The 13,463-nt window shown below is 40.2% G+C and overlaps 1 protein-coding gene across 1 annotated transcript in view; it reads right to left on the bottom strand.

The window, feature by feature from the left end:
• Window positions 1-989: 989 nt before the first annotated feature.
• The window catches only part of NCK2 (NCK adaptor protein 2), a 65,275-nt gene continuing 52,801 nt past the window's right edge, over window positions 990-13,463 (bottom strand). Inside the window, exon 3 of the mRNA XM_007959499.1 lies at window positions 990-1,184. Within this exon, the coding sequence (XP_007957690.1) occupies window positions 990-1,184 (195 nt within the window). The remainder of the gene's footprint in view (window positions 1,185-13,463) is intronic.

Raw genomic sequence — 13,463 nt, 5'->3', positions numbered from 1 at the left:
ACACACACACACACATATATAGTGTGTGTGTGTGTGTATATGGTACATATACATATATAAATTGTTGGTAGCTCCCCTTCCCCAAAGATCAGCTCTTTTCCATAATCATCTGTATTAGTGTCGACAAACAGTTACAGGTTCATATTACTTTGAGAATTAAATATGTAATTGTAAAATTCAAGCAAGCAGAAGGGCAAGAGGAAAAAGCACTATGTGGATGGCACATTTAGGGGTAACTACCAAAACATTCTATCTTTACGAGTCGCCGGTTCCCTCTTTTGCAGACTGAGTTTCAAGGATATTCCTTCTTTATTGTGAGCACAGTCCAAAATACACTAGACAGATTTCCATAATGATGATCGTACTTGGTAGTTTAATGCTATCACCAAATGTGTTCATTGTGGAGAGTTTAGGAAGCAATGTAAGAGTGAAAGACAGTGGAACGAATGCTTGTGGAACCTGGGAACTCCTCAATATGCAAGCTGGTAAGCAGAAGAACCCCTGAACTCCCAGCCACAGCTTCTTGAGTGCACTCTATTTCACGTAATTAACTGCAGCTTCAGTGCATTCAAACTGTGCCCAATGTCTCTTTAAACAAGGGGTTCTATTAATTAGCATGAACAATTTGAACAGATTAACACAGTTTCCAATAGAAAAAGAATAAAGCCAACAAACTTGCCGCTCTTCCATCTCCAAACTCTGTAAACCTAGTGGGAAGTTTGGGCTTGAGCATGGATTTGAGTGCTTGGGATGACTGCTTATGCTTTAAACCTAAGGCAAATGGAACACAAACAGAACTGAATAAAAAGATAAACTAGCCAAAGAACTCAATAAAGGACGAACCACCAGACCGAGCACAACGCTCTGTAGGAGGAGCCTGTGGCTTCAGTCTTCTTTTTCAGGTAGATAAGCTCTGTTCTGAAAGTGAGTGTTGGACCTAAGGCCTGTAGTTGGAGGAGGACAGTGGGGAGGGGAGTCCACCTCGACTGTCACTGAAGTGCTTTGACAAGATACAACTTTTCCCCGTGTTCACTGGTGAAGATCGGTGCCTTTTTGTAGTGTTCCACCAACTCATCCATGGTGTGAAATCGCCGCTGCCCGATACAGTAGACATTGTCCACGAGCTGCACCTTGAAATGCTTGTTCTTCCCTGATGCTTTAAGAGAGACGGAGAAGTCACTGGGCTGGGAAGGAAGTAAAACACAACAAGTTATGAGCTGGTCACAGATGGGAAACTCCAGAAACACTCAAGTCACCCATAAATGGCAGTTCTTTACTTTGTGAGCATTAACTTCTTGACTCTTAAATATTTTAGGTACCACACTCAGAATCTTATCCAAACCACCCTACAGCTCCCCAGCCAGGTCTCTGTTAACACCAATAACAGCATCTGAGGTTGAGAATGGCCAGAGATGCATTCCAAGGTTCTGATGTTCTGAATCAAAGAAAAATTAAATTTTGCTTAGTACTGTTTTATACTGAATGAATTGGTTACATGAAAGTTGAGAACTCATCATGGAATGCATAGCACCTGTGTTAACCTGAATACTGAGGAAACATGAAGTTTTCACTTCCCAAGCTATTTTTGACTGGAATTTACTGAAAGTGGTTTGTGTATAGAGAATGGAAACGTATTTTGCCAACTAGGTACCTTAAAAATAGCAGAACTCTGACGTCAAAGATGATCATATGAACCAATCCTATCCACATAATATTCCAAACAGCAAAAAACAAGTAATCATTTGATTGCACAATTCTCAAATCATTACTATTTTCACAGAGTTAAACACAACGAATGTCCGCTAGTCTCAGTATTACCATTCAAATTAACTGTTCAGTGTGGCTTTGAATATTGAACAAACTAAAACAGGTGCTGCCTGACAGTTACTCCACACACAGGCAAGGCTGAAGTGCCAGCATCTTTGTCATTGTCACTATGATTAGTCCTTGCAGATCAGGAATGCCACCATTGGAGATCATATTGCATTAGTGTAGCAACAGGATACACAGCTAACAAACTCTTGTCTGATGGTTTCAGGTTTTCCCTAAAGTAATTTTTATTTTTAGTTTCAAGTACCTCACTATTAATAGTCTAAAAGTATGTATTTTATAAACACAAACACACACACAACTTTTCTCCACCATAAGTTGTACCTTTAGGAAAAACTGAGGGGATCTCATTTTAAAGTTTACCATGAGCCAGGCACTGTGCAAGTTTTATAGATATAGGCAGTAGCCAGGTTAAGAGCAAGATCTTTTCCTAACTAAGTCTTTAAGAATTTGTAGGTAAGTCAGAACAGCTGTATAGACGTCTTATTTAGCCCTACTTTAGTGCAAGAAAGGAGCTCTAGTGATGCAGTGCCTAAGGCATTTGACTGCTAACCAGAAGGTTGGTGGTTCAAACCCACCAGCCACTCCATGGAAGGACTATGGGGCAATCTGCCTTCGTAAAGATTTACTGCCTTAGAATCCCAATGGAGTTGGAGCAACTGAGTTGGAACAACTTGATAGCAGTGGGTTTGGTTTGGGTTTTTTTAGTGCAAGAAAAGCCTTGAAGTCTTTTCAGTGATTTGAAAGCTGCATATGCAACAAGTGAAGGTGACTGTGATGAAGAATTTGGTGTGTGTGTGGGGGGTGGTGGCCTGTACTCTGATTCACAGAAACTGTATTATCATTTTTCAGTAGAGGTAGTATGTGAATGGATCCTAGTAAGTACATGATAGACCCAATTTTAATTAAGCCAAATGATCATCAAATGATTTTTCAAACAGGGAGATTTGCTTTTAATTTAAGCACCTTAATTTAACATCATGATGTGTGTGTATGTTACAGCAGTAAAACTGAGGCAGCAGAAAAGATCATTTTTAATTTCATGGGCTCCTAAGCAGAAATCAGGTGAGGAAACAGCACCAACTTCATTTATGCCAAGTAGGAGTGTTCAAAATTTAGGGTGTTCTTAATTCCAACTGAGTGGATTTTCCTGAGTATCAGTGAATGAACAATCTGCATGTTTTCATACACTGTTACATGTTATCACGGAAGAACATGAAATCAAATGTGAAGATGAACTAGAACAGTGGTCCTCAAAATGTGCTCCCTAGAACAACAGCATTAAGCATCATCCAGGACCTTGTTAGAAATGCATACCCCTCAGTCCTCACTCCAGAACTACTGAATCAAAAAACTCTAGAGGTGGGGCCTGGCAATGTGTGTTTTAAAGTCCCTCTGGATGATTCTCATGTAGTCTGAGAACTGAAAAAAATTTGCACCAACCACCACCAGTATTTTGAAATGTTCAGCGCCACCAAAAAAAGATGTGTATAGCCAGTTGCAATTTATGGGCTAAGCAGCCCCGTGTTGGAGGAAACACTGCTGACTTCACCCACACTGTAGATGCCTCTCTGATTCTGTCCTAGAGCTGGTCCTGCTCCAGACATTCCTTATTCGGAACGTCCCTAATGGAGAATGCCGTAAGGTCTCTTCAAGTTGAGCCAGTTCCCTGGATCTGATGGAGATGGAGTTATTCCCAGTCCCATACAACTCTGCCTCCAGGGAACACAGAGCACAAAGCTCAGCAAAGCCAACTCCACCAGTCCTACTCACAACCTCCATAGTTCTTTCATGCCAGGTTTTCTAAAACAGACTTAAAGAAATCAGACTGAAGAAAGGCCATGCCACAGCACACCCCCTCAGAGAAGAGTAGTGTAGCATTATGATGATACACTACTCTACATTTAAGCTGTCAAAGACTCTTAACACATTTTGTTTAAATATCTACATTGAGAAAGAGGACCAAAGCAAATATCAGCTAGTTTTGGGTGTTACTATTTGGAGTCACAGAAGTTTGTTCTGCCTATACAGTTCTCTCTCCTTCAGAGGATGGCTCATACAAGGTATTTAACATGAGCTCTCTATGCCGGGGCACAAGGCTGAAGCTGGTCAAGTCTCTGTCACTGGACATTAATGTGCCATGATGGTTTCTGACATGGAAAGAGTGCTGGCTTGGGGAACTCTTATGCATGGCTGGTAAGTGCATAAATGAATACTACTGCTTTGCTACACAGTATCTGCATGAAGCTGAAGACAGTCATTGTCAGGAACCCAGCAATTTCATTTTGGAAATGTGCTACTGAGAAATGTATGTATGTGTATACTAGGATTTATGTTTAAGAATATCCACGGCAAAGTAGCCAACAAACACATGAAAAGATGCTTGCAATTATCGGTCATTACCAAACAAACCAAACTCACTACTGCTGAGTCAGGCCCGACACATAGTGACCCCTCCTTGGGTTTCCAAGGCAGTATCACTATGGAAGTAGATTGCCCAACCTTCCTTCTGAGGAGTGGCTGGTGGGTTTGAACTGCTGGCCTTCTGGTCAGCAGTCAAATGCCTAAGGCACTATGCCACCACAGTGAGATCATCTCACCCCTACAAAAACAGCAGTAATCAAAAAACCAAAACAAATGCTGGCAAGATTGTGAGGAGACCGGAATCCTTTTCCACTACTGTTGAGATTGAACAATGGTACAATTACTATTGAAAACAGTATAATGCTTTCTCAAAAAGCTAGAAATAGACATACCTTATGATCCAGCAATCCCACTCCCAGATCCTTCAAGATCTAATAGTGGTGATGTGAATAGACATATGCATACCTAAGTTCACTGCAGCATTATTTAAAAATATAGCAAACATATATAGCAAAAATATAGAAACAAGCTAAGTGTCCATCAAAGAATGAACAGATAAAAATAATGTGGCATATACGTACAACTGAATACTACACAGCTATAAATAATGATGAGTTTGCAAAATGTAACATGAATTAATCTGGAAATAAGTAAATCACTGAGGGAAATAAGTAAATCATGAAAAGACAAATACCGTATGATCCCACTTGCATAAAAAAGACAAAAATAAATATACATACAGAAATCAACATTCTTTGGTGGTTACCAGGCATAGGAGGAGGAGGAAAGGGGAAAGTGTCTACTCTAGGCAGCAGACACTTGTTATTTTTGGTGTGGGTGAAGTGTGCACAAGATGGCCAAAGTAAATGATGACACTAAGAAGTACACAAGAATATAGGAAGTTATTGGTAAGGGCTATAACATACACAATTTTGCAATAGTAACATTAACAACCAAAAAATACATGACTGGTTACATAGGTAGATATGTATGCATATATCTGTATAGGAAAGTATATGTATACTATACACGTGTACAGGTTTATCTGTAAGCATATGTATATACACGTTTGTGTGTGCTGAGCATAAATTAATCTATGTAATAAAGCACATAGGAAGCACAGCCATTGGTACCTCCCAGACATAACCAAACAACTCATGAGACTGGTTTATTGGATTAGAAGGCTTGGGGCCATAGTTTCAGGAGAAAACTTAAGTGGTATAATGTAGTTCACAAAGATAATGTTCTGCATCCTAGTTTGGTGAGTAGTGTTGAGGGTCTTAAAAGCTTGCTAGCAGCTGTTTAAGATAAAACTATAGGTCTCTACTCATCTGGAGCATAAGGAGAAAGAAGCATATCAAAGACTCAAAGAAGAAACAAGTCTATGGGACTAAAAGCCCACTGAAACCACAGCCTCTCCTAACCCGAGACGAGAACTGGATGGTACCCAGCTACCACTATTGACCATTCTGATCAGAGACACACTAGATGGTACCGGATAGAATGGGAGAAAAATGTAAAATAAAACCAAAATTCTTAAAAAAAAAAAAAGGCCAGACTTACTGGACTGGGTGAGACACTAGAGGAACCACGGAAGCTACTGTCCAGAGATACCATTTAAACTTTGAACTGAAACTACTCCTGAAGATTTCTGTTCAGCTGAATAACAGATTAGCTCATAAAATAAATAATATTACCCAGGAGTTCTGTGCTCCTTTAGAACAACCAGAATGGAAATTATGAGAATGGTGACTTAATGAAGAAAATGTAGCCAATGTCACTGAACAATATGTATGTTGTTGTTATGTGCCGTCTAGTCGGCCCCAACTCATAGCGACCCCTCCTTGGGTTTCTGAGGCAGTATCACTACGGAATGTATAGCAACTGTCAAATGGGAACCTAATTTGCCCTGTAAACTTTCACCAAAAACAGTATTTAAAAAAAGGAATATAGGTAAAAGTAAAGTAAACATGGTATTTTAGGTAAATTAGAATTTTTATCCATGCAAAATTATGAATTCTCATGGATGTCTGAATGAGTATTTGATAAAAGTCCATATATTAAAAAAAAAAAAAAATGTCCACAGCAGGACTATTCATAATAAGCAAAACAGTCTTAACATTCACCAACAGCAGAATGGATAAATGAGATGTATATTTCATCAGTGAACATAGATTAACATGAACATAGATTAAAAATCTCACAAACAGTACAGACCAAAAGAAAGAAAATACCTATAGTATGATACCATCTATAGAATTCACAAGTATGAGAAATTAAAACAGCAGACCACTTCTTGTTACCTCTTCTCTGTAAGTAATGATTTTTCTATTTTCATATTAATTAACTCCACTCTTCTTTTTACATTCCAAATGGAATGTGAAGACAATTAATAGTTTGGTAGAAATCTAATCTCTACCAAGGCACTTAGTATTATGGGTATTTTCATTTCAGGCTTCAGGCCCCTATTTAAATGTAACCAAAGTATAAGATCCTGAATTCAAGCCCATATCCCAGGCAGTGCAGTTGGTTACTTAATATGACCCTTCTAGCCATAGTCCTCCATTTTGTGATGTATTGTAAATCCTAGTCTCTAAGCCTGTGGTTATGGTACCATTTTGGACTGAGTGGTCTGTTACATTAATGAGGCAGGATTAGAGTGGGATGTATCTTCAGTCATCACCTTACTAGAGGGTGTGACTCAAGTCACCACTTTCATCACCCTCATTCAAGTGACCACCCTTAAGTAAGACAGTGAAGCTTACTAAGTCACACCTTTGCCTGAGTCACACCTATTATCTTATAAAACATAAAAGGAGAGAGAAGTGAGTAGTGAAAGGGGGCTCTCACTATCACTAAGAAAGAACAGCCAGGAGCAGAGCACATCCCTCGCACCCAGGATCCCTGTGCTGAGAACCTCCTAGATCCAGAAGAGAGAGACACAGAGTTTTAAAACCAGAGATGAGGGAAGACTGTGAGAAGCAGCGGCAGAGAAATGGAGGCAGCAGAACCAGGAGACTGGCAGGAGATGGTGTGTGGACTTCCCGGCCCAAGGAGCAAGAAAGTTGAGCCCCTTCTCGCAGGCTTGCTGGAGGAGTGGGTTACCTCTAAGCACTTAATGGCAGAGTTAAAAAAGCCTTGTAACAGTTGCCTGAGCAAGGTAGAGACCAGGCCCAGGGGCTGCAGGGCTGAGGGCCAGAGAGAGAACTGCCTGTGGGCATAGCTGAGAAGAGGCTGTCCTGATTGAAAAACTGTATACTGAGTCATTTCTGATCTTACATTGTAATCTTGTTACTTCCCTGATAAATTCATAATAATAAATATGGTCTATGACTTGTGTGTGGCTGCTGCAATGAATTATCAAACCCAGAGAGAAGTAGAGAGTGCTGCGGGTAGGACTGCTGGTGTCAGAATTGTTTTTTTTTAAAAAAAACATGTTGGAGAAAGGAGATAATGTCTGACCTCTGCCTCACAGAAATCAGCCTTGGGCTGGTGATGCAGATAAAGATCCCCCTGCCCCTTGTGAAGTCGACAGGGATGCCACCTCTGCCACGTCATTTGGCTTAGTGCCTAAGGCATTAGACTGCTAACCAGAAGGCTGGCAGTTCAAACTCACCAGCCACTCCTTGGAAGGAAGGTTGGGCAAGCTACTTCTATAGTGATACTGCCTTGGAAACCCAGGAAGGGTCGCTATGAGTTGCATCTGACTTGACAGCAGTAGGTTTATGTGTAGATGTTCAACAAATGTGTTGACTTATGAATTTCTGATGTTAACCATCTGTTCCATTATTCATTCCTTTAAGAAATTCTTACACTTCACCTCTTTGTAATATGTTTGCAAGAAGCGAATGTTTTTGAGACTATTTCTACAGCTTCACCAACTTGATCCATTGCTTCAAATACTTGCCCAAAAGCATCTCTGCCTTGATCAGATACTTCTCTCCTTTACTCAAGATTTAATCACTATGTTCTCATTGAGGGGAAAAAACGGATGCCAAGAACAGTCTTTAATATCCTTTATTTCTTCCTTCATCCCTGAAAGCTTAAGTGTTAATGTGATTTTCTTCTAAGCACAAAAGCCATGAGGAAGTAAGAGGGGAGGGAGGGACCCTGCTAACAGTCCCTCCTGATTCTTTAATACCTCAAAATTTCTACTTGTATTTCACTTTGGATTTTAAGAAAAGATGAGCATAGAAATTCCCTTTGTGCTGTTTCACCAGGTCTCCCTGGTGGACTGTGGACAAGCTGGTCATCCTGAAGCCTTTGAACATCAATGATTTACACTCCCTCAACCCCAAAGACAGGTCACCTGGTTAGTTTCTTATCAGAATCAGTTATCATTCCTTCCTTTTATTTTGGTAAATAAGTATTTTTTTTTCACTTTTACTTTAAGGAAGGTCCTCTTTTGCTTATAAAAGTGGTTCATCTGCTTGAAGGCAATCTGCTTCCATAAAGATTTACAGCCTTGGAAACCCTATGGGGTGGTTCAACTCTATCCTACAAGGTCACTGTGAGTTGGAATTGATTCAATGGCATTTGTTTTTTGGTTTATATTAGATGACTAGTGAGGATAGGATGATCTAATAAAATGGCAAAACTGAAAGGCAGGTTTTCTGAAATAAAAACAGACAAAATAAAATAAACAATGGAATACAATTTGCCTCTAAATATCTATTATGGTGGATTGACCCTTTAATCATTATATAATGCCCCTTTTTTTGTCTCCTGTAATGGATTCTGACTTAATTTTTTCAGAGATCATTGCCACTCCTGCTCTCTTTGTTAAGTTTACTTTTCCCGTCTTTTGATTTTTAATTTGTCTAAGGTGTGTCTCTTGTAGGCAACATGTTGGTGGGTTATGTTTTTCAATCCATTTTGCCACTCTCTGTCTCTTGGCTGGTGCATTTAAGCCATTTGCATTCGGTGTGATTATCAACAGGTATGAATTTACTGTTGCTGTCTTGCGGTGTTAACAGTTTCTTTGTTCTGCTTAATTTTCTGTGCTGATTTTATTTATTTATTTATTTATAGACCTTTTAGCATCCTTCATTGTTGCTGATTTTGTGTTTACTGAGTCTTTGATTTTGTTCTTATTTTGGTGAGTAGATTTATTAATTTTCTTTGTGGTTACTCTGAAATATTACCTTTATCTTCCTAAGTTTAAAATACTCTTGTCACATCTTGATACTGCCTTAACTAATACTTCGTAGGGAAGTTCTGTAACTACACCATTTATTCCCTTTTTCTGTTTTTAAGTTGTCATAGATTGATAGACTGACATCACCCTGTTTTCAGTTTTGTAGTTTTATTTCATTTTTGACAATTCTTTATTTGGGTTGGTATTTGAGTGATGTTGTTGTGTGTCTTAATTTCAGATTGTTGGCTGATGTTGTTGGTTCTCTGTCCAAAGGACTCCTTTTAGTATTTCTTGTAAGGCTGGTCTCATTTTTACACATTTCCTTCATTTCTGTTTATCTGGGAAATGTCCTAGTTTCACCATTGTATCTGAAAGACAATTTTACTGGATATTCCTCTCAGGGTTTTATATATGCCATCCCATTGCCTTCTTGCCTGCATGGTTTCTGCCACAAAATCAGTCTGAGTTTTACTGGTTCCTTTTTATAGGTGATACTTTGCTTTTCATGATGAGACAAACCTATTGTGTGTGCATGAACAGGCATCTTAGTAGGTGGCGGGGTATCAAGGAATTTCAGTGGAAATGCAGATGGACTGTAGGAGCTGTATGGGTGTGAGATGTGTGAAGTTCTGCTCTAGGATCTCCTGCTCACTGTTCAGAGGAGATGCAGATGGCACTGTCAGAATATGACAGGTGTTGTGTCTGTCCAGGCAGTCACTGGAGTGTGGGTACGGGAAGCATTCTCACCAGTCATTGTGTTGGGTGCTGTGTGTGCGTGCACCACGGGTTGCCCAGTAGTTGGCATGAGGGTGTATGGGTCACAGGTCACTGGGTGGGCACCCACTGGATGCGTGTCACAGGAACTTGCAACACCAGCTGCCAGGCAGGTGGGGTAGTGTAGGAGTGGGCAAGTCAGGGGCTAGCTTACAGTCCCAAGTCTGATGGTGTGGGAGCATGTGCCATTGATCACTAGGGAGGGGAGGGGGGCACACTACTGGTCACTGTGAAGGTGGCGGGGTGAAAAAAGGAGAGGAAGTTGTTCAGTAGTCTCTGGCAAGGGTGCTGGGAGATTCCCCAGACTGTAGCTGGCAATCAGGATCTGGACCCGACTAAATGCAAGGAGAGCATGGAGGAGCAGGGGTCTGTTTGTTAGTTTTCCAGGTAAGTGAAAAGTTCTGAAGGCAAGAGAGAGCAGGTTCTGAGAAACTGATCTCAGTATGGCAGAAACTCAAAGAAAAGAAAGGAGAGGATCATTATACAGTGGAACCTAGAGAGATGTCCGGCTGGAGTAACAGAGATGTCCTCCTGAACTGTGATGTGGCCATGAAGGTGAGCTGCTGTCCTGTGACTACACCATGATCATCCGGGTAAAGGAGCTCGCTCAGCCTAACCCTGCCTTGTTTACATTTTACAACTCATCATGATTTTTATGTAACAAATCATTCTTTAAAAAAAAAAAATTAGAAACAGATTTAGCTAGTGCCCCAGTAGATAAACAAAATGTGGAATACACTGGAATATTATATGTAGCCATAAAAAGGATGAAGTTTTAATATATGCTATGATATGGATGAACCTTGAAAAAATTATTCTAGGTAGAATAAACCACATACGAAAGAATTAGTATTGTATGATTTCATTTATATGAGGTACCTAAGCAAAAGAGCTCAGGTGGCGCAGTGCCTAAGGCATTTGTCTGCTAACCAGAAGGTTGCTGGTTCAAATCCACCAGCCACTTCACAGAAGGAAGACTGCGCAATCTACTTTCATAAAGATTTACCACCTTGGAAACCCAAAGGGGGTTGCTATGAGTCAGTATCAACTCAATGGCAGTGAGTTTGGTTTTGGTTTTAAGCGTAGGCAAATGCATAGTGACAGAACGTGGAATAAGGCTATCAGGGACCGCGGAAGGGCATAATGGGAAGTTATTGTTTAATGAGTATAAAGTTTCTGTCTTGGATGATAAAAAAAAATCCGGAAGTAGAAAGTAGTGATGGTTATACAACACTGTGAATGTACTTAATGTCACTGAATGTGTACACTCAAGAATGGTTAAAATGGTAAATTTCAGGCTACATCCATCTCACCACAATTTTTAAAAAATGGATTTAGTATTATACACTTTCTTTTACATACAATATAAAAATTAAGCTTAATTCCAAGTTTTCATAACAAATGATTGTCTGAAGGCTGAAATTCCAACATTCTCAAGTGCCTTCTGTGCTGATGAAAGTAAGTTATTCTGTGCAATTTTATGACAGAATGTGGGAACAAGCGTTCCCCAGGAGAACACTCACTTCACTAGACTAGTGTATCCCTACCTTCTGGGAGGAACCAGGAGCCATGCCTTTCAAAGGCAGGCCACTGCACAGTTTAGAAGTCCTAGCCTAGTGCCTAAGGCACTTGACTGCTAACCAGAAGGCTGGCGGTTCAAACCCACCAGCCACTCCTCAGAAGAAAGGTTGGGCAATCTACTTCCGTAGTGATACTGCCTCGGAAACCCAAGGAGGGGTCACTGTGAGTTGGGTCTGACTCGACGGCACATAACAATAAGAGTGGGTCCTGAAAGCAATTATGAATGACATATTGATTGGTTTTGCTATTATATTTTAAGAACTAGCTTTAAACTTTTGTCTTTACAGAAGAAATAAACGACAAGAATATATCTTAAATCCTGTATTTCAATTAAAAAAAAAAAAAAAAAAAGGGGGGCATTGAGGAACTTGCTAGGGCTGATGAGGTAGGTTCTCTGAAAGGCTCCCCTGAGAATCATGTGAAAGATGAAGACTGAACATCTAGAAAAGTACATACAATAAATAATATTTTAGATACTTCTAATTTTAAGAGTTAAATATGTTAAATTTAGAAATACTACAAAACCTCAGGTGAATACCCTATGCAGCACAGCTCTACCCTGTACAACTGGGGTTGCCATGAGTCAGAATCACCTTGACAGCACCTCACAACAACAATGAAAATGCATAAAACCTTCAAAGTCTGCCCAGGAGCAGCAGAAGCAACCTCACTTGGGAATGTGCTAGAAATGCAAATTCTCAGGCCATACCTCCAGATCTTCTGAATCAGGAACTCTGGGGGTAAAACCCAGCAATCTGTGTTTTAACAAGCCCTCCTGGGCATTCTGATACATCCTGTTTGAGAATCACTGATTTAAAGAGACAGCTTTAAGAGACTGCCTGAAAATATTATTGCTGTTGTCGTTAAGTGCCGTCGAGTCGTTTCCGACTCATAGTGACCCCATGCACAGCAGAACGAAACACTGCCTGATCCCGCACCAGCCCCACAATCCCTGCTATACTTGAGCCCATCATCGCAGCCACCGTGTCAATCCATCTCGTTGAAGGCCTCCCCCTCTTTCGTCGACCCTCCACCCTACCAAGCATGACATCCTTCTCCAGGGAATGGTCCCTTCTTACAACATGACCAAAATAGGTGAGACGAAGTCTGGCCATTCTTGCTTCCAAGGAGCATTCTGGCTGCACTTCCTCCAGGACAGATCTGTTAGTTCTTTTAGCAGTCCATGGTACTTTCAGCATTCTTCGCCAGCACCACAACTCAAAAAGCATCAACTCTTCTTCGGTCTTCCTTATTCAATGTCCAGTTTTCACATGCATATGAGGCAATTGGAAATACCATGGCTTGTGTTTGGGTTTAAAATCATGATTTCCGTAAGAAATATTAAAAATTTTTAAAATATAAAACTAAAACCCAAACCCACTGCCATCAAGTCAATTTCATCATATAGTGAGCCCACTGGGTTTCCAAGGCTGTAAATCTTTACAGAAGTAGATTGTCTCATCCTCCCCCTGTGGAGCAGCTGGTGGGTTTGAACTGCCAACCTTCTGGTTAGCAGCCAAATGCCTTATCCACCAGAGCTCCTAGTCTATAGCAAGGAGTGTTTCTAATTCTTTTATCCTGTTCCTTCCTGGCCAAATAATTTAATAGATTTAAAAAATAGAAGACGAAGAGGAATCAAATATACAATTGACTTTCAGTGTGCTGAATATGTGAGTTAAAATATCAAAAAAAAAAAAAAAAGACAGTTTTTCTCTGCCAGAAACAAATAACAGCCCAATCCAGATTCCACCATTTTCCTAAAGAGAAGGAAAAACTA

Source organism: Orycteropus afer, unplaced genomic scaffold, assembly GCF_000298275.1.
Source record: "Orycteropus afer afer isolate SDZICR_OR568_19922 unplaced genomic scaffold, OryAfe1.0 scaffold00017, whole genome shotgun sequence".
In the NCBI taxonomy this organism is placed as follows: domain Eukaryota; kingdom Metazoa; phylum Chordata; class Mammalia; order Tubulidentata; family Orycteropodidae; genus Orycteropus; species Orycteropus afer.
This window is presented reverse-complemented; position numbering and strand designations above follow the sequence as displayed.